Below are 27,182 nucleotides of genomic sequence, written 5' to 3'. Positions count from 1 at the left end.
CTGCTGGGCTCAGAGTGACTGAGAGAATTGAGATTTGCTGCCCTCTTCTGGTTTTGTCTCACTTTGCATCTATATTTTAATGTGTTTCTAATATGTAACCCAACAAATGCACAAATGATTTACTGAGGTTACACTACAGGACCATCAGTTTTATGTCGTTTACTACTGTAACGATTCCTCTAGCAGGTTACACTATCAGTTATTACATAATCTAAAGAATGGTGGTGACATATCTCTGACTTGATATCCGCTGGTTGGTTTCTGTTAGTAATTTCCAGGTCGTGGCTAAAAACCAGAGAGACCAGGCCTTTGCTCAGCAACAGGTTTTGTTAAATCACACGATTTAAAACAGCATTTTCTTGGATACTTTTTATTCTGTGCTTTTACAGCGTTGTCCTCCTTTTATTTCTCTTATTTGTATCGCACTTCATTTACCTTTATTTATTTATATCTTATTACACTATACGTTTTTGTGCTATATAAATAAAGTATATCCAGTGAATACTTGCACATTTCAACACTTGAAATGTTGCTGTGGGGGGAGTTTATGAGCGTGTAGCACTCTATAACCTCCTCTGAGCATCTTTTATGCATGAATTCATGTCAGGTTTTGTCACCGCCTCTACAGAGCAGAGCAGGAAGGGGAAATACCTGAGTCACTGCTCAAATATTTTTGAAAGGCCAACTGCTGAAAATGAATACTGAATTCATTTTTTTTAAAAATACGTGCTCTTATATCAAACCTTTACAAAAAATAAATACTTTTTTTTTTAAGTTTTACATTTTTTTGTAGGAAAACCTTAAGCAACATTTAATTTCTTAAATGGCTCGGCACTGAGCCTGGACTGGTATTATCATAGTCTGTCTCTATTTTGCCTTATCTCATCCCCACTGCTCTTCTTCTACTATTCTATTTATGTGTCATGACATTTAAATTCTGGATTTCAGTGAAATACCTCCACCATTAACATAAATCCTTGGACCAACGTAAGAAAGAAAAGCAGTTATATGAAATGTGATGCCTCTCTGTGTGAGGTTTGTTTATGTCATTATTTAGATCAGACTCCCTGGGTACTGTCTGTGATCCTGTATATAGATCCCGTCTCTCCGTGCAGGTCCAACACATCAAATCCCTACTGAAAGTACAGTACATCTATAAACAGGCAGGTGTATCAAACCTAGAACGTTTATTAGATACAGAGCTTTAAGTGGAGGAGAGTGCGAGTGTTACCTGGTGAAAAGCTGGTCAAGTTTACCCACACCTTTTTCCCTGTTTTTCAGCCACATGTAGCCCAGTTGTAGCAGGGATTGCTTTTCAAAGCAAAAGAAAACTAGTCACAGGAAAGTAAAGAGGGCACACACACACACACACACGCACTCACTTCACATCCTTGGCAGGAAGAGTGGGAGCTGTAATCAATCAGTCCATTCCGTGGATCAGGTTGACCCTGTAAGTTCACATCTCAGCACAGAGAGAAATCAGATCGGCTCTTTGCCAAGTCATTGTAGAACTGCTCTGCAGGTTTAGCAACAAACTATCTTTGCTTTACTGAAGAACCTCCAGGACAATTCAAACTCAAACAGACCCAAGTTTACAACATTTACACCTGTTGAGAACAAGGCAGGGTGTTTTTCAAGGTCGAGGGGAGTGTCCAAAGAAAATATGAATAACACTGGGAAGGGTCTTGCTTTTTAAAAAAAAAGTCAATCCTTACTGCCCTCAAATAACTTCTGTGCAGTTCCTAAGTGAAGTTGACTCTAGGTTACCACTTTCCCTTTCGGTGTCATAAATGCTGTATTTTAGCTCCGTATGTATGTTTGCTGAGGTGAAAGTGAACGTGGTAAGTTTATGTGCTGCGAAGAAACTTAGTAAAGACCAAATCTGTGCCTTCAACATGATTTCCACTCATTCGCAACAGAGCAATAAGCTTCTGCAAGTCTTCACTGGAGCACCCACATGTGGAGAGTTTTAATGAAGACACATTTACACAACAACCTTGTACAACTCATCACCACACACAGTTTTAGAAAGTTATTTGGTCCAGCATACACCAGTTATTTTACACATTTTTACTCAACCCAGTATTAACATTACATGCACATACACACATCATTCGGGCCCTTCTGTGAAACTAGATAACACTTGAGCCCACAGTACTCAACATCCTGCAGCCGCCACTGCAAACAGAATCATGTGAAGTGAAAAACGATCTACCACTTGGACAGTTAAAGTTTGCTCTTGGTGTCTGGTATTATTGATATTTCTGACTTTTTTATCCAGAATATCTTGAACTCATGGTGTTTTTAGTGGCACAGCTCCTGCAATATATGACCCTGGTGTTCACTATTTGGTTGCTGAGCTCCCAACATCGACAAATCTAATTCTACTATTACTTCTAGTGGTTTGATAGCACCTGATAAGGTTATAGAAGTCCATTTAGAGTGTGTATATTGTTCAATAATAAGTTAATATATTGTACAGCAGTTAGTTATGAAGCCCTGAGGTCAGCCATTTTAATTCTTCATCACATCAAAGGCTAATCATTTATACTCTTAAATATCTTTCCCACTGTCACACTCATAATGACAGACATCTGTGCAGCACTGTACAGAGATGGCACATTGGCACACACAGTACACCACACACATGGACATCATCTTATATACAACTTCATTGCATCACCACAAAACAACTGACAGTGAGTTTGGTTCATTTTCATAGCATCTTTTTTTTCTTTTTCATTAGAATTCAAAGTTTTTGACGAGCAGTTTGGGTTTGGGGGATCATCTTTATGCATTAGCGGTTGCACAGTGTGTTGCTGCTTCCCATCTGCATTTGTTTACTCCCATTTGCACATCTGACACAAATGAATGGGCATAAATGAAAGAGATCAAACATCTTGGCTTTTTGCAAAAAGAGACAAGGTAGAAATCGCAGAGAAGAAAAACAACCGTGTACACTATTGTAGTGACACTCGTCTTTTTTCATTGTTGGCTATTATTTGCTTTAAGGCTAGGTTTGGTGTTTGGATGTTAAACTGTGATTTTGGGGGCCTCACACATAGGTTCCTACACAGTAGTTTACCCATGTAAAAAAAAAAAAACATCCATCACAGATATTTTTTTTCTGCCATCATCATTTTTATGAGCAGATAAAATAACCCAGCAAACAAAGAAGTTTTATTCATGTTTTTGAGATGTGTTGAGATATCCTGTTGATTCTCAGTGGCATCATTACAGCGGTGGGACAAGGGCAGAGGGCTGCATTAAACATTTTCAGCATCTACATCTCTACTGTGGAGGGGATTTATTTCTCTACTCCCTACTATTCACACCATGCAGGAGTTTGATTATTTTTTTAATCTAATCTGTTCTAACCATTCACATCAACTCCATTGCAGGACATAAACACTAAAAACACTGAACTGAGCAGAAAAGGCACTATAGAAATATCTGATTCATAACTGATTAACACAACAGGTTGGACAGAATCATTTTTGTCATTTTCAGAACTTGGAAAGACACCATGTTTTTGATCAATATGTGCTAAAATGTAACTTTCATCTCAGAGTAACAAAAGCATTATAGGGGAGGAACCTCCATCCTTCTCTCAGGTGGTAGATGATGAAAAAGGAGGCAACATGAAGCAGCTCAGCTCTCAATCTGCAGCTGCGGTGATAGGAATATTACCATATTGCCAGACAAACTTCAAATACACCCTTTTTTTCCTCCCTCTCACACACACTCATACTGTATATAATTTGTTGCCAAGTAACTGTGGCCTTGCAGAATCCCCGGTGCATAATTTCTTCTCATTTGTGGTCTGAGCTGAGAGATACAAGCACGAGAGAAAACCTCTGTCTGCTTCAGTCCACGATAGGCTACGGATTAAAAGGCCATCTACAAATGCAGCCGGGGGTTTCACTTTTATACACGTGGAAAAATTCACCCTAAGATATATTTGATAGTTGTATGTGCTTCACCATTTTGTGATGCAGTCCAGGATTTTATTTTTCTCCCGTATCCTCCCTCAACCTGCCTTGTCTTCTTCTGCTTCAGACTGAGCACTGAGAAACCGATTCCTCCACTGGGTCTAACCTCAGAAGGCCTCACTGCATGCATGTGTAGCTGCGAGGCGTGTGGCAGTGTGAGCAAGGAGGATGGATTCACATGTGAACAGTGATTAGACACATGAACACACACACACACACACACAAACACAAGAAATTGGTTTTTCTGCCTTTCTGTGATGGATTGTTACATGTCAGTGATGGAAACTGGTGGAGTGAAATGGAAGCTTTTTTTCTTTTTTTTCATTCAGGGACTCAGGGACTCTCACAAACGTTTTTTTTTTTTTAAATGATCGCTGATATTTTAGGAGGTTAAAACAGTTCTTACATTAAATATAAAAAAATAAATTGATAATCATGGGAATAAGAAAAATACACAATTAAACAAGAGCAATTTTAAAGAGCAATTGTGTTTGATGGTTTAACTCCTCACTTAGCTGTAGTGCTGTACAGGTGTACTCACACGGTGCGTCAGCACACTGTGACATCACAGGTGGGTGTGGTTACAGGTGCCTCTGACCTCACTGAGAATCAGAGGCGCAACAGACTTTACATTTCAACCAGAGAGGGCAGTAAAACACTGCTCTTCAGCAAAGTATTAGGTTGCTCTTTAAACAGTGCTAGAAATAGACAAATTACATCCAAATTTTGCAAAATTGTAACAGAATTTACAGAAAATCGTCAAAAGAAAATGCTAATTCATCTGCGTTTCCATCCACTTATGTGATTATTGTTGTGAGCAGCAGGTGGCACTAATTATCCAGTCAGGCGTCATTAAATCTGATGGAAATATGGCAATTATGTTTGTGTGACGCACAATCTGAGGAAGACGACAGTCTTTGGCTTTTTTTTAAATTCTATTTTCCATATTTACACTCAGGTTTTTTTTTAATGCACAAATTAAAAAATGTGCATACAAACAGATGGATGGAAATGCACTTAGCATTTCAGTAGTGGGGATTTTACTTTAATTCTAGTTATACTTTTATGCAGACAAAGGGGCAGAATGTGCTTCTGCAGTGGCCACAGCTGTATTTCAGTTCAACAATAAGACCCCGTCAATTTAATGCGAGCGAGTGTAATTTGTCCGTATCAAATATTGTTTTAAAATCAGTAGTTAACAAATGCATGTCATGACAGGAGTGCTTCTTAAGATTAACAGTGTTGCTTCAAAGTGAACAGTGATTAGACACATGCACACACATACACACAAGAGCAACAATGACAACAAAAGGTGCTTTGGATTAGTGAAAAAGTTAAAAAAATCACAATCTTGAGTCTCAGTGACAGAGTGATTATGGACATACACTCACAGTAATTTGTAAACAAAATATAAACAGACATACTGTACCTTATACTCTAAATCTACAGTGGAAATCTTTTCCGTTTTGGTTATAGTCATTAAATTTCAGTCATAATTTTATATAATTCATTTCATTTATCTATGTATAGTTACAGAACTTAATGATTCATATTTTTCTGAGAGCAGTGTATACTATAATTGGATCCAAATCAAAACTAAAAGGATCATCTAAGAGACGTGTTGCTAACTTTACAAATCTCCTCAAAGTGCAAGACTGCGATGTGGGAAAGTGCATGAGTCCTGCCAGCGAATCACTCGACAGCTCCACTCTGCCAGCGTGACGACTGTCATCTCGCTGTAATATGCATTCACACATCTAACCAAGCTGACGGAGCAAGCACACATCAAAACCTTTCACCTCGTAGCACGATTCCAGCGTGACGACAACATGTTGACTGCATAACATGTTAAGCAAAGCGAACTGGACTGAAATCCTCGCTGAAGCCACAGACAGCAGTGGGGTCTGAAGACGGCAAGCGAACGCTCATCCCTCCACTCCCACTCCCACTCCCACTCCCATTGGCTGGACAAGAGATGGAAGATCTAAATTTGTTCCTTGGCAAGAAATGTGCCACTGGAAGAAGGAAACTTTCACAATATTTGTCAATAATGTGTCCGTGCTTTCATTTCACAAGATTATTCTGAAGACTAAAACAGTTATATTTGAAAATGTTTTCAGAAAGGTTAAGTAACTAATCATATTTTTTAATCATCAAATCTCAGTTATTCGGTGTCAGCGTCAGTACTTTTTGGTGACTTCTGTTTGAGACCAGGGGTGTGTGGGAAAGCTGCACGACAATCAGAGGGTCCCACACATGGCTTTTGCCTACATTAAGATTTGTTGCTTTGTTGGTTTGCTGGGACATCTTATGAGCCACCAGTCACTTTTTACGTCTTGGATCTAAATCTTGCCAAGCAACATTATCCAAACCCTTGTCCGCTGGCCAAGATAGTTCTTGTTGCCTAGCAACACAGGCTTACTGAACATTTAATCAAGCCAAAGTACAGTTAGCAGCATAAGAGATGAAACAGGCCAATGTGACAACTTATAAGTGTTGTTGGTACAAAAGTAACTTCATGATGTTTTTTTTTTTTTAAAGACCCTAAAAACCTGTACAGATGGAACAGTTCCGATTATTTCACATGAGGAACTGAAGGTGCATTTCCCTTGCAGGAGCCTTTTGAGGAAGTTCCAGGAACAAAAAAACCCCTGCTCAGGCTTTTTTAAAAACATGCAACTTTTTAAAAACACACATAACATACCACATAATACAAGCAAACACAGCTTGTATTATGTGGGTGACAATAATTAGAATGGAAAAGCAAAGTCATTTTACGACTGATGGACCAACAACAAAGCCCAGTTTTTCCCCCCATTTCTGCATCATGTACAAATGATGTGAAAAGCCTCTGTTGAGTTTTTTAATGTCAGTGAACTACAGGACCAGTCAGAAGTCTGGAAACACTTTGTCACTGAAGTGAATGGGGAGGTGTGTCCAGACTTTTGACTGGCACTGTAATTCAGGGCTTTGGCTGGTTCTGTGGGAACAGAGATCACCATGTGCTGGGATGCCCTCCAGGAAAGTTCCTGGACATTAGTTCTTGGAAAATTAAAAGTCCCTGAACTTTTGGTGGTAGAGCACCTTTATTTATTTGTGTTTTGTCGTTGCTCTTTCCACCATTTCCACCGAGTCTTTTGGAAAAAGTCAATACTTGAATTAAATCAGTTGCATCAGTTGTCACTTTATGTTGATCTGTAAATCTAATCAAAACACACTCACACAGCCCTGATGAAACAGATCAAGAACTTTTAAGTGTTAAACCCTTAATAAATAAAACTATATTTTTTTCCCTAAACTTTAATTGTTGTCTTTTTATTTTTTCTGGGCTCTTAGGAGGCTGTGAATTGGTGGCACACTGCTGGCTGTGGCTTAACATCACCTGACAGTCTTCCTCTAGTGAATGTATGCAGCAGCACAACACATTTGGGTCACAGCAGCCGCACATTTACATCCTCAGGCTCAATGTCGCACACACAAACGGCAGTTCCACTTGCTAAATAAATACACACGAACAAAAGTTTCAAAACCCACCTGGAGCAGAAATCATTTTCACACTGAACAAGAGAACATCACAATCCAGACTCTTTATGCATGCAGCGTGTGAACACACCTTAGTCCTGGTTTACTAAGCTGTTGTTACAGGGTCGCAGGTGTTTTTGCAGAGTATAAAGCTACATGTAGCCTTTTAGCCTGACGAGCAGTTTGAACACTGACACGGGAGATTCAGGCTCATTTCAATAATTTCACTCTTTGATAAGAGTTAAAAACTTGAAGCTGACATCATTTAATGGTGAATTCTTCCCGGTTTCATGCTTCCTGCCTTCATCTCTGCATGTGAAATATCTCCTGCTGACAAATCCTTAGTAATTCCGTGTGGTTGAAAGTTGCAGCTGAGGCATGTGAACTGTCCCGTGGCTCATAATTCTCTATTGTGTGTGTGTGTGTGTGTGTTAATGAATATTTACAGTACCACAAAAAACAACTAGAGGAAGAGAGACATAGGCTTGGCACTGCTTCAGTATTATCACATAGACACAGACTGCGGAGTCTGTACAACCGTAAAGAAGAGTATAAATGTATGTGTGGGGAATTGTGTTTGTGTGTGAGTGTGTGTGTGTTTGTGTGTGTGTGTGTGTGTGTGTGTGTGTGTGTGTGCGTGTGTGTGTGTGTGTTTCTTTGTTGCACACTCCTGCTGTCCTCCTCCTCCTCCTCCTCCTCCTCCTCTTCTTCATCCTCCTCACTGTGTGGGGGAGCAGTCGTCCAGATCCAGCAGCTCACGGACCAGTCTCTCTCCAAACTGCGCTCGGCTGTAGCGTTTGACGGTGTAGGCGTCAGACATCTTGTAGAGGATGTACGCGTTGTTGATGGCGATGCTGATGGTCAACCAGAACACCTGCTGCCAGGTCTTGTTGGGCTTATGGAAGATAAAGTACCTGAAGAGGAGTGGAGGAATTAGCTACTTCATTTTCTATTAAATGAATGAATAAAGGAATCACTCTCCTGTAACTACTACACTTAACTAAAGGATCACACATGTAATCATTTGGATTATGAAATGCCAGAAAGTTGAAAAAAAAAAAAAACAATCCTACAGCTCATCATGAAAGAGAAACAGAGAGAAATCCTCAAATGTGAGAAGCTGAAACCAGAGAATGAGTGGTTTTTTTTTCCTTAGATGATGATGATTAAACAATTACTTTCTGTCAGTCATCTTATCCATCAAGTGGCTAATCAATTAACAATCCAGAAATAAACAGCGGCTGTTTGGTAAAATCTTGTACATACTTGCTGTACTTGTCGTCATATTTGCAGATGTAGCTCAGGTGCGCTGCAAAGGCCTCAACGGCCAAAGGACATGGGATCTCCCCGCTTTTCCTCTTAATGATCAAACCTGCCACAAACACACACACACACACACACAGCACAAAGTGAGAGTGAGAGACGTACAGCAGAGACCGGAGTTCCCGCTGATGGGACCTATTTTCTCCAGACTCTCTGGTCACCTGGAAACACCCAGACAAGGGAGAGAGGTTTGTCTTGTTTATCTTTTTTTTTTTTGCTCTTTGTTCTTTGGTCCCTGCGGGGCTGCTTTGTTTGATGGGCCTTTTCATGGCAGACATTCACAGTAGGAAACACACACACACACACACACACAGGTGTAACAAATAGCAACAATGATGATGCATCTGTTCCATTGTTAAGTCCTGGTAAGTCCTAACAGTGAGTCAATATGCAAAGCACTGCTTTTCTGGATTGTCACTGCCCTAGAAAAACACATCAGCTGTTCTGAAAACACCAAAGTTCTCAAAGACGATCTGCCAAAATCAAATACCCCAGGCAGTTACAGAATAATGCTTCATTTTTTTATCAACGATAACTAGTTAAAATAGTTGTGATCAAAGTCCAGACTTGTGTTATTATGTAAATGCTTAGTGACTGGTTTGTATGTGTCTGACACGGCTATATCAAGTCTTGTGGATGTTTTTTGATATCTAAACACAGTGTTGTCAAAGTTCTCATTTTAGTTTAGATTTTATTACTAGGAATGTTTCTCCTCTCTCAAATGTTAATATAACAGAGAAGAATTCAATTAAAACATGTCCACCAAGGCTCGGGAGGTGCTGTTACACCACATCTGAAATTACCACTGAATTAATTATACATATTACCCACATAACAGATTCTCATTTTGATATGGCTTCTATAGATACTACGTAATACGAACGAAATGCTGTGGTTATTGATGGGATTGGGAACTACAAGTATAGAGTGAAAAACATTTGCATGCGTACACACACACACACACACACACGCACACACACACACACACACAGGGGAAAGTAAATCAATACTGCACAATAACTGTTCGACTGCTCTGGGGCCCCACTTCCACACTCTTCATTCAAAAGAGCTCAAGCACACGCTGCAGCCCTTCAACTGGATTTAAAAGCCAACAAAACTGTTTAGTCGAGAGTGGATTATGCAATAAGAGGAGGGGAATATCATGATCCCGTCGCCTCCTAGAAACGGATTATCATGGATTAGAAGCTCTCATTGACTTTCCCTGACACGAATGCTTAAAGATGCGCCAATTTCACCTGATGCTAACTCGCATCCAGAAACTGTTTCCTACAAATACATGTATTTGTGCGTGAAAACATATTGTGTGTGCCATCTCCTGTCAGTACAAAACATATTTAGTTCAAATGGACAAAATACACCCCTGCAGTTTTAAGAATCATACAATCCTACTGCTACGTTGTGGCAGAAATAAATTGTCTGTAGTGTAAAGATGCTTTTGATAAATCAGCGTCTTGTTTACCTTGTTTTGTCGGGGAGTAAGCGTTGGTGAGGAACCTGAAGTGTCCCTTGTTGTACCAGCTGATCAGTGACATGCTGCCTTTCATCATTACTCGTGATTGGCCGCGCTGCGCTGGCGTGGAGTCGCAGACCAGCATGCTCTGTGGTAAGCCTGTGCAGTCGCTCTTCCTGGTGCTCAGCAGACCACAGCAGAAGATGTCTGGAGAAGGAAAAGTACAAATACATGCTCACGTTTACACAGATGCTTCTGGAACTGTGTAGACACCTATTTCCTGTAGATAAATGAGATGATGGGTAGATTAAAGTTTGATTGATTAAGTTGATTAAGTCTTATATGATATTAAACTAAATAATTTCAAGTTTTGCACTGTTGGGGTCAAACAAAACAAACAATACATCAAGTCATCTTGGGCTCTGATAAATTGCAATGGGCATTTTTTTTATTATATATTTTATAGACCAAACTATTCATGCATTAATTGATAAAATAACCAATAATCAAAGAAAATAAACTAACATCAATGACATAAAGTTTCTATCTAAAGCTGAAACTACAGAGTTGTGTAATTGACTACATAGAACATTGCTGCTTTAAGTAATTCTTTTTAAAGCAAAATACTTTCAAATGTGAGTATTGTCGTTCCTCCCATTTCACTTTGTTGTTTCTTACATGGATGAGCAGAGGTGAAACAATCATGTGGCTGACTGCTGCTGATTCGTTCATGTTCTCGATTTGGAGAATGATTTCTATCTATGTTATATGTGTGTGTGTGTGTGTGTGTGTGTGTGTGCGCGTGTGCTGCAGAGTAGTGCAGGGTAATTAAGTCTGCTAATTAATCCAGCGTGATAAATTTGACAGAAAAATGTCGGACAATGGCTTCACAGGCTCAGAGCTGAGTTTTTTCGGCTGAGTGCCTCTCAGTAGCTTCACCCAATTAGGACGACAAAATGTGGATTACATCTCTGGACTTGTTGTTTCTTTACTTGGCTCACTGCAGCTCTGCTTTTTCTGCTTTTTCATTTCCAAGTTGTGCTGATGATATTGTCAAAAGAGCCTCGTCTGTCTCTAAAGTATCTGTCATGATGCACCCCTCTGAGTGACTCCATGTGGGTTCAGTGCTTCCTGTTTTACTTTGTAATCACTTCCCTGTTGTAGGTTTGGTTGTTTTACTGTGTGACTGCCTGCTCTGCTGCCCAGTTAAAGATTAAGATAGTTTTTTAAGTTCTTTCCAGTGTTTTTTTTCTTTGGATACTTGCCCTTTCGGACTCTGCCTGCCTAACCTGAGCTTCCCCTCATCTACCTGCCCACCTGTCTGTCTGCATTTGGGTCCTCTGTCCTGTTTCTCTGCTAACTTGACAATGTCTATGGTATTTGTTCTTGTATCGTCCCATATCTGCTATTATTATGAAGGAAGAAGAAAACAGGTAAACTTTTCAAATGAGACTCTACCACAGTAGGATTATGCTTTCATAATGAATGTATTGAATATATTAAATATATACATAATGAATATATTGGAAAAACAAGAACTTCTTTAGATTCTGTTGTTACAATAAGCAGTGTTTCCCTTTCCCCATTGATTTTTAAAGCTGTGACCAGGCTAAACGCTCCCCACTGAATCTCCCATGATTTACTGTGCAAGTCAAAATACAATGGACAGTCTGTTGAGGTGCAGCCAGGGGCAGTTTCGGTCGATGTTAGCTGTACAACAACAAAACATCCATCTTAACAAGTCACTTAGTGTCGAATTCAGTCATCACCAGGCATCTTTATTGAAAGAAAATGTGGTAAAAGTAGTTCCACTTTTTCCAATGTGGTCTCTTCTTGTTTCTCAAATATTTTGGAAACCGACAGAATAAGGCAGCGTCATATTCATACAGACAGTTACACTTGTTTCTACAACAACAACAATCACAGACAAAATGCCTGGAAAATATGGATTTAGAATTTTTTTGTGATATGTCTTTTCTTTAGGCTGTTTTATTTTCATTTAGACACATCTACGTTCCTTGCTGATTTAAAAGAAAAGGAGTTTCATTGCATGACAGACAAATCTGCCCAGTCGTAGGTAAAGTACAGTCCAAAGGCATGCTTGTGCCTTTCCACATTCACATGTGGTTAAAAATGTTCCACTTGAGGTGTAAGGACAGAAAATGAAAAGAAAATGAATAACTCCCAGCTGCGGTGTTGTGAGGTCTCATTTGAACTTAAATTGCAACAGACTGTCTTTGTCTTTGCGTTGTTTAGCCTGGGGATGCTATCATCACAACATCATTAAAAATACATAAAGAAATAAAAATTGCAAAAAGGGGGGAAAAAAAGATGCAATGAGGAGGGAGAATATCAAGGCAGAAAAGGAGGAAGTAGAGAGGGGACAGGAGCTGACCAGGTTGTTTTGTTCAGGCAGCATGACGGAGACACACCAACAGATACAAGATCTGCTCTTGCTACTTGATTGTGTACCTTGTTTGCTGAATTCGGTGAAAAGGCTGAGGCTCGTGATGGACGGCCCGGTGAAGATGATGCTGTTCTTGCCAGAGATGTTTTGGCAGAGCTGCTTGGCCACGAGGCTGTGGAGCTGAGGCTTGTTCTTCAAGGTGGCCAGACCGTCTGTACCCTGGCCCTCCTTCAGATGGACTGAGATCTGCAGGGAGGGAGGAGGGAAGGGCATGAAGGTAAAACAGCAATAGAACTGACAAACTTTAAAAAGGCCGTAGAATTGCTGAAATCAAAATCTACTTGGGCTCATGAATGTGTTTGGGAGATTTCATACTGCTATGCCAATTGGAGTATGAAATATCTTGTGTATGAAGATGACATTTAGGCGGCCTAAAGTGAAGTCCGTCATTATTCATCCTAGCACGTTTCCCATTGATGAGGCCATTGTGACTCTAGGGGTAATACATATTTGCACTTGCCATGTTCGTGTCGTAAAGATTTGGGGAAACGAGGCTTCAGCCAGCAAGATGACACATATGTAGACCCTTCGCAGTTAGCCATAGTGGTCATTTATTGGTTTTAGTGATCTAGTGGTCTTTTTGCGTTTACTTTTAGTCAGAATTAGACAAGAGACAAGACAATGGCCATTGTAATGGGAAATACACCTGGCTAAAATATACTGGAATTTTCCTTCAAGGAAGCAACCATTTTTCATTATGATTTTATTTCAAGGAGAGGAGCTTGGCCTCCGAAGGCAGCCATTATCAAATGTATACAAACAGAAATGTGAACCCGCAAACAGTCCAGTGTCCCTCCTGCACTCACTGCTGTTGTTCATGAGCTGAACGGCATTAGCCTGATTAGTCTGACTATGTCAGGCCTGCAGCTTTTACTCTAAGTGGTCAGTCCATGTATGTGTGTGTGAGAATTGTTGTGCGGTGTATTCGCTAATGGAATCACATTGATTCACTCCATTAACTCGTTTTATTTCTTATATTTTTTTTTTTTTCTCCCTTGACACAATTCATTTAGAGAGAGAAGATCTCGGTGCAGACGCACGTCAGTGTACAGCGGACTGGTAAAGACTGAGTGACTGCCAAATGGCCACAGTCAGCGTGAATGCTAATGCTTATTTGTTAAATGGATGGGATAATGGAATATGACTTTAAATGGCATGCTTTAAACGATGCCTCTTGTGCACAACACAGTTTGAGATTTAGGATAAAGGTAAAATGGTGGTTAGATTTATCAGCTATTTTATTTGATATAAAGCAATGATAACCAAAAAAAAGAAAACGGACATTTTAAAATTCGAATCGCAGTTGCTCCTCTCTCCGTTAATTTAATTTTGAACTACATCCAGGCTAAAGAAGGAGCCTCTTCCTCTGTAGTGGATACTTATGCCTGAGATCCATTTATTAATGGGTTCTGTGCAGTGAAAAGCCCCGACTTTACTGTGCCGTATAATTATATTGTTGTGCTTTCTACCCAGTGCAAGTAAAGTTTGTCCTTGGGAGGGTCATTCTCAAACGTGAAGAAAAGAAAATGCTAACATGCTTTACTGACACACGTATGTGTGTGTGCAGCTGCACTTTTTTCTTTGAGAACCAGCTTGAGTATAAGACCCTGAGAAGGTGAACACCTTTTGAAATTGTGGTCAGTCCTCATTGGTTGAAGTTAGAATTAGGTTAAAGACATGATGTGGAGGTAAAGAGTAGGTTTACCCAGACTGAAAAAAACAACAACAACAACGCAAGACAAATAATCTCTAAATCTTTATAATCTCTAAATAATGGGAACACTGTTTCTAGAGAGAAATGTTGATGCTGAATTTTCCATTCACTTCCACTGAAGGAGCAGAAAAAGCTCCAAACTAGGTGAAATAAAAACCATAAGTATTCTATATTCTACTGGATCCTGTAGTATACAATAAAAAGTCTGCATAGCTAGATACCTCTGACGGTAAATGCATTATGTCCTCTTAAATATACCGAAGAAAATATTTGTGTGTTTGCTGGTCTGTGCCTGCGTGTGTGTGGGCGGCTGGATGGAAGACCTACAGGCTGCTGTATTTAAAAAAAACCTCACTGCTTTATTGTACAGGGGAAGAACGACTACTATCACTGACAGTTTGGCTGCACATAACGTGGCACAATAATTGCCCAGCTGGGAGCTTTAGCAGTTGTCTAATTTTTCCTCTCTGTAATGGTGTGAGGTGGACAGGTCTGTCAGCCCTCCTGCAGCGCCGGGCTTCAGTTAAAGGATGGCGTTATATAAGCAACCGGCGTAGGAGTGGAAGGTTGCGGTAAGGGCAAGGTTGTTAGTGAACAAAGCAGCTCTGCCTGCCTGAGATGTGACAACACAGATCTGATCCCAGGCCAGTGGCTATTTTACTCTAAAACACCATCAGAAGGAAAATCTGACGAGCAGTATTTTTCCTCAGAAGCTATTTCTCATTTTAGAGATCAGTTTGATCTTTTAGATTCAGACTTTTTTTTCCATGTACAGCCTGGAGATGTTCCGAAGCCCTGGAAAGTAATTGGCTGAGTGCAAAATGATGCAACATCGACATCCTGAGAATGAGAATTTGTTGAAATTTGTTGAAGATAAAAGAAAACTCAAAGGAAACACACAAACTTGTACACTTTTCTCTCTTACTCTCTCTTGCTTCTTTTTCACATTTGCTTCCCTTTTATTTTATTTCCAAAAACAAAAAAATAACGCTCCAGCTTCTCTCTCTCTCTCTCTCTCTCTGTCTCTCTCTCTCTCTCTCTCTCACACTCACACTCACACTCACACACACTGAGTATTGCGTGCTGCCACCTGACAGATGAATCCAGTGGAGGTGCACTGTCGAACCCAGAGGCTGAACTTCCTCTTCTTCCTCTTCCTCAGCTCTCTTTCCGTACAGGTGGTGATGAACACTGGATCCTCGTCTATCAGGGGCTCATGGAGAACCTAGAAACAGACACACAATGTTACTGAGTTTGCCTCAGTGGATTTTTACATAACTATGTCACAAGTAAAATACAAGAGGTGTTACTGGAAAAATAGCCGACCTTACCGGGAGAGGAGGGGGGAAAAAAAGTATTTTTGTGTGAGAGATAAAGGTGAGGATGTGCATGATGTAACATTACAGCTAAGGGTTAGAGAGAGAAGGCAGCCAATCGAAGATCCTCACAAGTTGTGTATGTGTTGGAGTGTGATACTGTAGAGAGAAACACGCTTTCTACTGTGCAGGTCGGTCTACAAAGCCCCTCAGAGAAATGCTTTTTTCTATTGTTTCAGTTGTTCCCTTGTCCTTCACGTTTGGTTTTATATATGTTATCCTCTTAAGGATTTCTTTCTGTCTGTCTGTCTGTGGACATCTTTCATGTTCTGTGCCTAGCAATTCTGACTTCAGGCCAAACCACACTAAAAAATACATCTAAAAATGTTATCACTTTGTGCTGTTTGGAACAAAGTTGACATTTCAACTTCAATTTTTTTTCCTGCTGCAGTAAATTGAGTGGACCCTGTGGGGGAACGAGTGTTTGTGAGAGAGACGTTATCACAAAAAAACAGGGGTCTGTGCTGAGCATGGTGCAAGCTGATTTAAAATGTAAAACTAATGGAAAACAAACAGATAAAAATGTAACAGAGACAGAGTTGCAAGTTTTATGACTCTCTGCCTTGAAATGAATCTCATTAATCAGTTAAAGGATAATACTGGGATTTCTGAACCTGGGCCTTATGTTGTACTTTTACCTCAGTAAAGGATCCGAATCCTTCTTCCACCACTGAAAAACACACAATAACAAACTAATCGATCAAAGCAGCGGTAGACCAACAACTCCCATGTTCTGCAATGTAAAATTTCTGGTTTTGTGAGTGGAGTCTGGTGGAGTGATTATATAATGGCTATTTCTGGTTAAACAAAAAGGATCTTTATCAAAAAGGTCTATCTCTGAGGGAATATATCCGTTCATGATGTCCATAATGTTGTCAGATACTTATAACAATCTAAACCTGTAAGCAAACACTTTAAGTGCATGGACTTTGACATGGACAACTGCCCCATTGTTTACATTGCAGCAGGTGTTTAGTGGTTGCCAGGTAAGCCTATACCATTCTACCTCAATAGTAGACTGCAAAGACTTTAGTCCCTATCAATAATTTACACCAAAAACACTGGAAAATAAGGCCCAGGTTAAAAATTCCCAGCGTTATCGTTTAAGTCATTTTTCAATCAAAACTTGCAAAAATTCACTTGTTCCAACTCTTTAAATGTAAAAAAAAAAAAAGCAGGGTCACTTTCCCATGTCTGCTCTCTGTCTCTAAATAGTCGATGGGTTGGCTCAGATCCTGAGGATGAATTTCCCAACAAGGATTAAAGAAAGTATTTAAAAACTGGCACGCATTTACAAATCCAAACACACACAAACCGAGGCATCATCTGAACACACACACACACACACACACACACACACACAGACAAAACCAAATATTTTTTAACTCTTTCTCGGGCAATTTAACCAACGTGGTACATCGAAAACCTGGCCAAGTATTGTGCAGGGATGCTGTCAACCACTCCATAAATATTTGCATTTCAAATGTTTCCCTTGATCCGGTGTCTTCCCTGCCTCCTTCTCCCAGTCCACCTTGATTTGACTAAAGCTGAACCGAGCGGCAACCAGCAGCTTTCTCCTGCTCCAGGACCGAGAGCAACAAGTCATTTCCCAGTCAAATATGGAGTTATGGATATACACGTGGAAAATAAATGAGGCTATCTGTCCTTTGGGTGGATGACATCACTCAAACCACACTGGCCTTTTAAGAAATATCTCATCCTGTGGCTTTCACACATAAGCACAGCGCTAACTGCTGCAGCCTGCTTCTTTTGGTTACCAGATATCTCGACATCTTATCCTAACCGCTGAAAACGCCTGAAGTAAATCGTTCACATGTGTTCACACTGTTCACTCGTTTGTGGATGTTCCTGTTCCTGCGAGGACTGCGACAGACGCTCTTAAAGATTTTAAACTTGAAGATCAATACAAAGCAGTGTCAACAGATCGCCTTGGCCACTGCACATAGAAAATGTGAAGCATCGCTGTCAGTGTGAGCTAACATCCCACGCCAACATTCAGCACTCACATTCACACAAACACACACATACATCATGCTGAATAAGCAGCAGATAAATCAAATGTATCTAAATAATATCAAACTCAGTACGAATAGGTTTCGAACTGTTGGTAGTAAATATGTCAATTTAGGCTTTTTTTTTTGCTATTTCCTGACATTTTGTGGACCAGATTTTCAGTCCACACTCAAACCACTACATCACCTTCTTTCCTTGTGCCCCAGTCATTAAATGGGCAGATTACTTTTCCCACTGTCTGTGGAGCAACAGTCTCAGTCTGTGTCACTCTCACTCTCTGGGACCACTCTCTGCCTCTGGCGCACAAAACCAACAGATAAAACAAACTGGCCTAGATACGCACGTACCCTGCAACTGCTAATGACACACGCATGCTGTCTGACAACCGGCTTGCCCTCATTGTTTCAGTCGTTTTTTGGATCTAAGTGGATAGAGAGCTTTAGCATGACACCGCCTAGTGTCTCATCAAACCACCAATTACACCAGCTTTGATGTTTTTACCATTTTGGCAGTGAAATTACATAGCTGAGTGAGCGGAGGATGTGATGACGGTGATGAGGGGTTTGCTGGTAAAGATCCGTATTCCCAAATGCATCGCAGCACTGACATCATCTTTCACACTGAAGCTGAGGTTTTAACACTGATACTGCAGAGAGGCCAAAAGCAAATTAATCAACTACCTCCCAGAAATGCATTAATTTTTAAGAGCTCGACAGTGGCTCCAGGAGCGACACCAGCCCGCACAGGAATATGATTAGCCACCCCTGGTGCCCTGCTCCTAACCAGATTCTGAATATGACGGGTGATTTGATTCTTGTCATTATGGAAGACCGCGTAGTAGAATGAGAGAAGCCCTCAGATGAAGTGAAAGCAACGCTGTGTCTTCCAATAACAAACCAAGCAGTTTGTGCTACCTTTTCAAGGCAACCATTTTCATGAGTCAGGGGGGAAGACAAATCAAAGTGGACATGGACAATCAGCAGCAAATCACACGATTTCCTTTCATTAAGTATTGAATGCTGTTACTATTATTATTATTATTATTATTATTAGACATTTTTTACTTGATTTTCATCAGTTTGAGGAAACAAGCTTGAGTAATTGCTGCTCTGTTTGCTCAAGAAGAGCAAAATTCCCTGCATTGTTTTCATTGTTTGCGCTCACATACAGTAATCAAGTTGGATGGGAGCGTGACAATGATATGCAAGAGCTGCTTTGATTTTAATCACATTGTTTTTTCACAGGTCCTTTCAAGTCTGCAGTGCTGCTGTTCCTCTAGAGAAGTAGCAAGTAAAGTAGGAGTTGAACTGACTCCAGCCCACCCAAAATAGAGCAGCAAGGCTGGCGCACCACTGCCCCAGTTGCATAAATGTAGATCTAATGCATACAGTGCAACTCAGAAAAAGTTGAAGTCGTCTGGAGGGGAGGTCTGTAAAAAACAAATGCTTGCCTAAATACTTGCTGTGTAGAGGGTTTTCAATCTGGGACTGCGTGTGGGAGCTTGTGGGAGTTGGTTCATCCTCCTTCACAAGCAGATTCCTTATAATTTTTTTATTTCACAAGGTAACCTGGGAATTCCTTTGCTACTGTATTAAAAGTGCATATATATAAATATACCTTTAAGTGAAACAGTACCAGCCAGATAGATGAGAAAACAGTGATTCAGGTCATCTCTCTCGTCTTACATCTGATATGTCTCTGATCATTTTGTCTGCTGTTTGCCAACTGCAGATAAAAGCTATAATGCTTGATGTCAACTGTGGTGTTAAATCTTGTTGACCCCTGACATACATGGTTCTCAGTTCTAGTGTAAGCTAATGCAAAATATAATGTCCAGAACACAAACACTCCTGATGGTGCTGTTACTGTGACCGTTTGACAAAGTCAGTGAATGGAAAATCAGTATGAGAATAAGATACGTACAAATTTATACAGTATATATACCACATATGTATGTGCAAAATGTAGCACCTAGCTGCCCAAAAACATGTTGAGATCCTGTAAGGAGCCCAGGCCTGGAGTATTGCACACACCTGCGTCTGTGAAGGTCTGAATGTGCAGTTGAATGACTGCTGCAGTGAGTCCAGGAAAGGCTGGATCTTGTACAGGCCCTGGTTGCTTCCTTGTGACGGCCGGAAAGCCACAATGTGGAAATACTTGAGGATCTTCTCAAAACGTGCCTGGCTCATCTTCAGGGCGATGCTCCGGTTGCTGAAGAAGCCTGAGCTCCAGATGCTGAGCACCGACTCGCAGCGGTGCACACTGGTGGAGGTGACAAAGCCTAGAAAGGCCTTCATCTCCTGGGCAGTGACGGGACGCCAACCTTCGTCTGAGCCGAAACGCTCCTGGAACTTCTTGGCATACATGTTTGTCTGGGTGACCATGTTTTGGATGCAATTGTCTGGAACGAAGAGTTGGAAAAAGTCCAAGGCTGTGGCGGAGGCTGGCATCTTCTGAGCAGGGCCTGGATCAGGACAGGAAGGGGAAAAAAAACATTATGACAGGGAAATACAGATTGACAGATAGACAGTCCCATATGGGCTAACTTACAGACGCAACTGTCACTTAGTCCCAGTTTTTAAATTTTGGCACCAAGCCTTCAGTTTGATTGACTTTATAATTCTCTTCTGACGTTCTATGACACGATAATAAGATTTGATTTTGTTGCGCTGTCACTGTCAGGGGTATGTAGGATGTCTATAAACTGCTCTTCCATCTTCATCTCATACAACAAAAGGAAACAGTAACAGAGAGAACATCTGTGGGCTTTTTTCACGGATCAGCCACACCAGCTTTTGGTGTAAATGTCACAAGCCCTGGGCAGCAGCTAGGAAGTTTACACAACATGACAGCCACCACACTGTGATGCTTTTCTCACAGCGTGGCGTTTCTACGCCTGCCGAAGGTTTCGGTGCCTCGTTGCTTTAGTGTTATGGCAGGCGACGGATCAAAAATCATGTTCTGGTGTACTCGAGTCAGGAGTGAGCTTAGAATGAAAGGTGTCCAGTCAAACTGTCAATGAAGCATCATTCTGATGAGAGATGGTGTCGTTTAAACAGCAGCATTTTGAAGTGTGCATGTAACCTCACAGACTTACACACATACACATACACGCATATCCCCAGGAGTCAGCTGGAACATCATGTTGTGAGAGTAGTAAGTAGTCTACTAAAAGTGATGGATACATGATTAAAGGGACTGGTTAAACAGTAACAGTTAGCTTTAAGCAATTAATAGTTTAAAAAAAACTAAATTAATGGATAAATAGTTCAAACAGCTAATGGATAAATGGTGAAAGTGGATGGATAAAACTAATGGATTAACAGGTGAAACAGTTTGCTAAAATGGATAAATGGTTGAAAGGAATGACGGTAAATGAGTTCATCTGCAACATTATAACTGACAGACAAAGTTGGGAGCCACTTAATGGCTGGATGTAAAACTTTGCTTCTTTTCCTCTACAGCTATTTTCCCTCTCTATTTACTGAGGGGAAAGTGACATTTACTCCCAGTTTAAAAGCTCTCTGCCTGTAAGCTTTTAGGTGTTGTACTGAAGTCAGTCACCCAGTCAACACACAATGCAGTATCTGGCTTGATGCATTCGCTCTAGTAAATTAGACATTTTCTCTGAGTTTGTTGGATCAACGAGAAAGCTTGGAGGCCGAGCAGAACAACTTCTGGCTCAATTGAACGACACAATCTCATTACGTCTGAACAGCAGAGATTTTCACTCTCTCTCTATCCTTTCTTCAGTCCTGAGTGGCTAGCTGCAGCCAAAATAATGCTTCAGTCTTTTAACGTTGAGATGACATGTACGAGGCTTAAAATTAAATGGTACACTGTTAAGGCAACATGTGGAGGAGGATAAGAGGAAAAAAAAAAAGACTGAGTAGAGTACAAGCAGGCCCACACAGCTGATGCTTGCGGCCAAGATAACAGAAGTAGCTGGGGCATGGCTCAAAATCCACTCATTTGCATTCAGTTCGACTTGAAAGCTTAACGTAAAGTCCAGCTTGACTTCCTCAGCGCGAGCCACTCCTCCATAAAAACATCAGACATTCAGATGGAAAGGTCCACCGAGGCAAAATGACTCACCTCAGCTCATCTCAGGACTAAGCCAAAAATACAACCTGAGGAAGGACTCATCATTTTTATAGATAATGGAATTGCTTCATCTGCTCCTGAGCAAATTTAACCTTCCTCCATAGATTTGTCTTTATACATCCCTGCCAGCTTTGCTTCAGTCCAGCCTATAACACTCTGATTCAACTGGATCAAGCATTTACATAATTCTCCTTTCAGACTGTTAGCTAATGTTGTAATGTTGCAATGTCTATAGGGGAAGCCTTGAAATATCAATTTCCCACATTACTCATTACAAAACTCCACCTACGTTGCACATACAGACAGTAGTATAATCCCTCATGATTATCAGCTGCTGTGGTGTTTCTATTGTTGAGGCATGGTAGAGCTTTTATAGCCATGGATTTAAGAATAAGAGATTACTGTGAATGTGCAGAGGATAAACCCTTTGCATAAGCGAAACATGCTTTAAGATCACTTTTGAGCTCAATGGAAATCACAGACAGAGCACATGAGAGTGGGAGAGCAATAGCAGACAATTTTAGGTAGGGTTTAAGGAATAGGGTTTTCTCAGACAAGCCACATTAACAAAATTAATAATGTTATGATGTTAGTATATCATATTTAGAATGTAGGCCAAATCCACATCTAAAACAAAGACTTCAACAACTCATTTCATTCATTTTTAATTATAGTTTGCTTGGACCAATTTACTGTGACAACAGCATTATGTGAAATATACACAATGTGCTCAGTTTAATTTGCCATGAAATAGCACGGCAAAAACAATCTTCTGTTGTGCGGAATATGGAAAATGCAGTGATAGTTAAAGTTGGCTAACTTTGTCTCAAAAGCCTGGGAAAGACGGCAGCTGGCCTAACTGAAATTTATTTTTTATTTTGATTCCTACAGTATTGTACAGTACATCATTTTTTATAGTGACATGATATATGAATTTGATATACCAATTTCATTTTGTTGTTTTGCTCTTGTTTTTTATTTTTTATTTTTTTGTTTTTTGTAGTATTGTTTGGAAATACATATGTAAATGTAATGCAGTATTCTGCATCTGATTTATATGATTTTGTGGTCATTCATTCATTTCCCTGCATTACAATTTCACTTTAAGTCAATGTACCACTATGGAACTAAGTTATTTTACCATTTAGTGTTTTTTTCTTAGTTATTTTACATGAAAAATTTCATTTTGTATTTTTTGTCTCTGCACGTATTTGGACATGCGTAAAAAAAAAAAAAGGGTCAGACGTGCACCTCTGCTTGTCAAATAGCTGCCAATAAACATAGTTTACAGTAGCCTTCTATATATACACAAATATTTAAATTAAAACATTATTAAATTTGTGTGTGTACATAGATAAGGCAGACAGTCAGAACTACAGGGTCAGATAAATAAACTGACATATGGCGAGTGCCATTAATCTACGTGCTTAGCAAAGCGAATGAATAAATAGCTCTTTAATTCCCTTCAACATCATGATAAGGTGGTTGTATAATCTGAGATGTGGATGTATGCTTCATAATCCTTGGCTCGGTCTGTTGCCACCCCCCTTGAACTGCAGGAGAAACGATCCCCAGCTGAAATGAAGATAACACATCACCTATAAAGCTGACCTTGGGTAAAAACCCAGCATGGCTTCAAAAACTCTGCAACTGTTTCAAATACAAGTTGCTGCTGTAACTGTAAACAAACCCAAAAACACAACTCAGTTGGAATCCTTGAATTTGTATGAGGATGAGTTAATGCTTTCTGGCGGTGGCTGATGATTTATGTACAGGGTGCACAGTCTCCAAGGAGTGGAGCTGTCACACCAACGCTGTGTCTGTGTCAGCACTGTCACAGCCAGACAGTAAGGCACAGAGAGACAGAGAAATGGGCAGGGAGACAGACAGACAGGTGACAAAAAGACAGATGGACAGATAGACGGACAGAGAAATCTAGACACATGATAACATCATGTATGTCAATATGATATTCCCACAGTTCACCATGAACAGACTTAGTAGAAACCTTATCTATCTTAAGTAGCTTCCCATCCTATGCCATTTAGATTGGTGGATAAACATATTTATGTAGGCATGCTGATGCTCAGAATGCAGTCAATCTGTACTGTTCAGGCTGATTAAATCAGAGTATGGTCTTGGCTACTTATAGACTGAAGTGTGATTATGCTCCTTGGCAGTACTGTGTTCATCCAGCCAAGCAGCTCTTAATCATCTGAACCCTGATACAGGATGGTGGGACCACACCCACACTGGCTGTGCTTGTGCAAACAAACACTAGCTGTATTTTAACAAACTAGAACAGACTATACAACGCAGACACACACCTGCTGCCTCCCTATCTTAAGTCAACAGAGCCCAAAACAGCCAAGCAGAGCAGGACAGAGGAGGGTGTTGGAGTACAGTACATCCTGTGACACTCTGCTCACCATAGAACCTCTTATGGTACCACATCATAGCTCAGTTTGGTTCAGATTATTTGGGATAAGTGAAATAGGCACCACGCCATATCTGGGCCCTGTCTCACAAAGTAGGATTAATGAAGTAAGTAAGCTGAATAACTGAAGAACGTGTCCAAAATGAAGCCTGACAGAAGGCACTGCACTAAACCCAAACCTCGCTCCCTCATGTACACCGGACTTAGAGATAGATAAATCTTGTTGTTTTTTTTGCTGTCCTGTTTAGTAATCCTGCTTAGCCCCATATCTTCAACAGAAGATGCAATAGTTGAAAACTTTTTTTTTTTATGATGAGACAATTAAATGTGGTCTTTTATTTCTAATTATTAGGCTATATTTTGCTGTTGGCATTCGAACATCTTGCAAAAGAAATCTTTGCTCAGGACCAATGCGGTTTACTTAATTTGCTGTGGACTCCTGGCACTTTACCAACAGTCGATTTTGTGCTGATGCTTTTACACATGTTGCTCCAGTGTGTGTTTCTGTGCTGTGTGTGAGCAGACTGGAGCTTGGTCCATATCTGCTCCAGCCATATGCTGGTTCACCTCCAAAGGGTGCAACTGTGCAACATGTCGGTGTGCATACAGGACCTGCATTTCCACCAATCGTCTTCGCTTCAGCTGAGGCAAGAGAGACGGGTGAGGAGAACAAATCCAAACGAAGCCTGACAGAAGGCGCTGCACCCAGACCTCCCTCCCTGTTGATTACCAGAATGGATAAATACTGCTCTGAAGACAGCTTGCTACATATTGGCTAGCAGTGGGTTTCAAGCAGCATGAGAACATGAGAGGGTGCATGGTGCTGTTGAACTGTCACGGTGTACACACACATTTCAACATTGAACACATTTGAGCTTGAGTCTCATGTTAATACAGTTATGAGCTCTGTTAATTAACTTGGTGCATGAGGACAGAGGCCAGCATTTGTGCACGTATTCTGCCCACACGCACTGCTAAAAATGTGTGTACACTGTGTGTGTGTGTGTGTGTGTGTGTGTTGAGCCAGGAGAGACATCATGCTGTCTCTCTAAATTAAACTGGATGTCTCCCTGCAACGCAATGCCCTGCAACACAAGCACACACGCACAGGCTCACACAGGGCAGCCTGTGTACCACAGCACCAAGGGGTGAAGTATCAAAGGCTAAGCGTTTGCCATTAACTCACTACATCAATTAACGATGCAGTGTCATGCTTCCCCCAGTCACCCACTCACTACACACCAGGAGGATGCATTGCACACACGCACAAACGAAAATGAAACAAGCATCCAGTTGTACCAGAGTCATAGCCTTTTGTGCACTGTCTTGGCACCAGATGGGGGGTGGGGAGGGTGGGGGGGGGGGGGACAGAAATGGCCTGCCTGACCTGGAAAACATGAACTGCACTATTTCAGTCTGTCTCTATCCAGTCACCTCACACCTACGGGCTATTCTTCCACGTTGCACAAACGACCTTATTCATCTTGTTGTCGTGCATCACGTCTCACCATATGTCTCTTTGTACGGCGGCACCGTGACATCCTGCAGAGTCTCCAACCAGCCCTCGTCCTCTGCCTGACTACGGGACAGAGAGCCCGGGGGACCGGCTCCGCTGCTCCCGCTGTTGCCACCTCCTGCTCCCCCGCTGTCCTTATCGCCCCGTTTTTGGTGGTGGTGGTGGTGGTGGTGCTGCTGCTGCTGCTGCGGCTGATGCTCCTCCTCGCCTACCTCGGCTATGTAGTTGTCGGAGTCGGAGTCACCGGAGGTGCTGTAGAAGGGATTGTCGCTGCTGTCATCCCCGGACTCGCCGAACACATCGTCGGATATCTGCAGGCTCTCGTACCGGGAGCGGGCCGCTTCCAGGAGAGACAGCGCCTTCCGCCCGCACTCCGCCATCTCTCTCTGTAGTGATGCTCTGCTCCCCCCTTCTATTTCTTCCTCCCTCCTCTTTCACCCTTCCACTACGGCTTCAGATGCGTACAAGTGGTCACGATTTGCAAGAACAGGGAGGTGTTTGCCTTTAATGTGGCGGATACACCCTCCCCTATCTTAGGTAGGCTATGAATTATGATCCCCCTGCCCTCCAGGCTCGGATGCACAGCCCGGTGGTCAGAAGCGTGTGGATCCGGGAAGAGCTGTCCGCTTCAAGGGTACTGAAATATTTCCGCTCCCTTGCTCTGCCCACAGCGCTGCGCACTGGGCAAAATTATCAGCAGTCATGGCACAGCATCCGGGTGGAAATACAAGCGATTTCTCCACATAGAGGGAAGACAGACAGAGTAGTGGCTGCCGCTGCATCACCTGACACCATAGCCCTGCCCTGTCATCCAATAAGGTTTCATTTTCTAACACAAACTGAGCTAAGAATTATGATGATTAATGATAATATTACATAATGTTAGAATAAAATGTTGGACAGAAAAAAAATGATAATACAAAAAAGATAAATAACAAATGGAAATGATATTTCACAAATCAATTTCACAGGCTCCGAACATGTAACATGGTAAAATGCAATAAACATTAGCTGCTAAGTTGGCCATTAAACATGTCCAGTTAAAATGAAATATTGTCATTTACATTTGTTGTTGGCAAACTCAAGGGGAACTTGCCAGTGAGATTAGTTTCTAACTTTAGCCAAATCTATTATTACGTCAAAGTGACAGAAACATTACCAGATGCAAAAGTTTGGGCACCCCTGGGAAAATTACATGTTTTGCTGAATATTTAAGTGAGAGGAGT

The 27,182-nt window shown here is 41.1% G+C and overlaps 1 protein-coding gene across 1 annotated transcript; it reads right to left on the bottom strand.

Moving 5' to 3' along the window:
* Nucleotides 1-1,940: 1,940 nt before the first annotated feature.
* On the bottom strand, nucleotides 1,941-26,712 carry pgbd5 (piggyBac transposable element derived 5). The gene is made up of 7 exons (XM_071480240.1): nucleotides 25,949-26,712; nucleotides 19,933-20,363; nucleotides 15,580-15,714; nucleotides 12,781-12,961; nucleotides 10,318-10,515; nucleotides 8,781-8,886; nucleotides 1,941-8,428 (listed from the first exon to the last, which is right to left on the bottom strand). Exons 1-7 carry the CDS (start codon nucleotides 26,334-26,336, stop codon nucleotides 8,233-8,235), a joined length of 1,635 nt encoding a protein of 544 aa, XP_071336341.1. The 5' UTR covers nucleotides 26,337-26,712; the 3' UTR covers nucleotides 1,941-8,232.
* Nucleotides 26,713-27,182: the final 470 nt, after the last annotated feature.

This window comes from Trachinotus anak, unplaced genomic scaffold (assembly GCF_046630095.1).
Source record: "Trachinotus anak isolate AG129_WGS33_773 ecotype Australia unplaced genomic scaffold, CSIRO_AGI_Tana_v1 ptg000007l, whole genome shotgun sequence".
NCBI classification, from domain to species: domain Eukaryota; kingdom Metazoa; phylum Chordata; class Actinopteri; order Carangiformes; family Carangidae; genus Trachinotus; species Trachinotus anak.
Note: the sequence above shows the minus strand (reverse complement) of the source record. Positions and strands in the feature narration are given on the sequence as shown.